At 33.2% G+C, this 916-nt stretch overlaps 1 protein-coding gene across 1 annotated transcript in view; it reads left to right on the forward strand.

Annotated features, from left to right (window-relative positions):
* LOC119585295 (sin3 histone deacetylase corepressor complex component SDS3-like) overlaps window positions 1-916 on the forward strand; it is a gene marked incomplete in the record, with an annotated part of 33,517 nt that overhangs the window by 3,195 nt on the left and 29,406 nt on the right. Inside the window, 1 exon segment of the mRNA XM_037933967.1 lies at window positions 756-819. Coding sequence (XP_037789895.1) covers window positions 756-819 — 64 coding nt within the window.

Raw genomic sequence — 916 nt, forward strand, 5'->3', positions numbered from 1 at the left:
GGCTTTGGGGACTCATACTGGTAAGAAATACCCTACTCTCTTTGTTTATTTCTTATAAAAAGACACTGGAGCTTGTTTCACATTTTTACATTTTTCTACCCAGTGATATCCCTGAAATGGATAACTAGCAGTTGGTGCTGCAAAATTTTGCAACTTCACACATGGAGCAGTTTTAGATGTCCCTTGGTACATTTGGGAAAGTGGCTCTGTATTGTAATAGGAAAAGTAAGGATGATCTTTCAGTTATGTTACTCCATGTCAGAAAATTTATTCAACAATCTAAGTGGCAAACATTAAATGTGAATATGAATTTGAAGTAAATTTATTGTAGGTATTTACATTTATGTGACTTATTCTAATATATTATCAAACGTTGATGAAAAGTTTCAAGAATATAATGTTAATGTTCCCTACAAGAAAGGTTTTATCCATGCACAGCCATGTTACAAGCCTGTGAATATTCATGATTTTGTAAAGGTATTATGCTTTGGACATCAAATGGTGTCCATATCACTGGGATCTAACTAGGTATGGACATGTGTATAAAAACTGAACTAAAGATATCCACAATAAGGAGGGGAGATACAAAAGGAGAAATGTTTAATTACAAAAGATACTTGTGATTTTTTTTCAATGCAAATCTTGTATATAAAGCTTTGACTTAAGAGCCTAAGTCATGTAGGCCTATGGTAGAGACATTAATAGTGTTAAGAACCTTCTCATTAAAATCTTAATAGTATTCATTTTCCATACAGATACAGATCTGGGTAGTGAAGGAGAACAGAGAGGAAAAGAAGAATATGCAGGCATTAAGGAGCAGTAAGTACATTCACTAATTTTCTGATCTTGTTAAGTCGTTGTCACTGGGTACATGGCCACCATGATTTTGTTTTATTCATTTTGGTTACATACTATT

This window comes from Penaeus monodon, chromosome 19 (genome assembly GCF_015228065.2).
Source record: "Penaeus monodon isolate SGIC_2016 chromosome 19, NSTDA_Pmon_1, whole genome shotgun sequence".
Lineage (NCBI taxonomy): Eukaryota > Metazoa > Arthropoda > Malacostraca > Decapoda > Penaeidae > Penaeus > Penaeus monodon.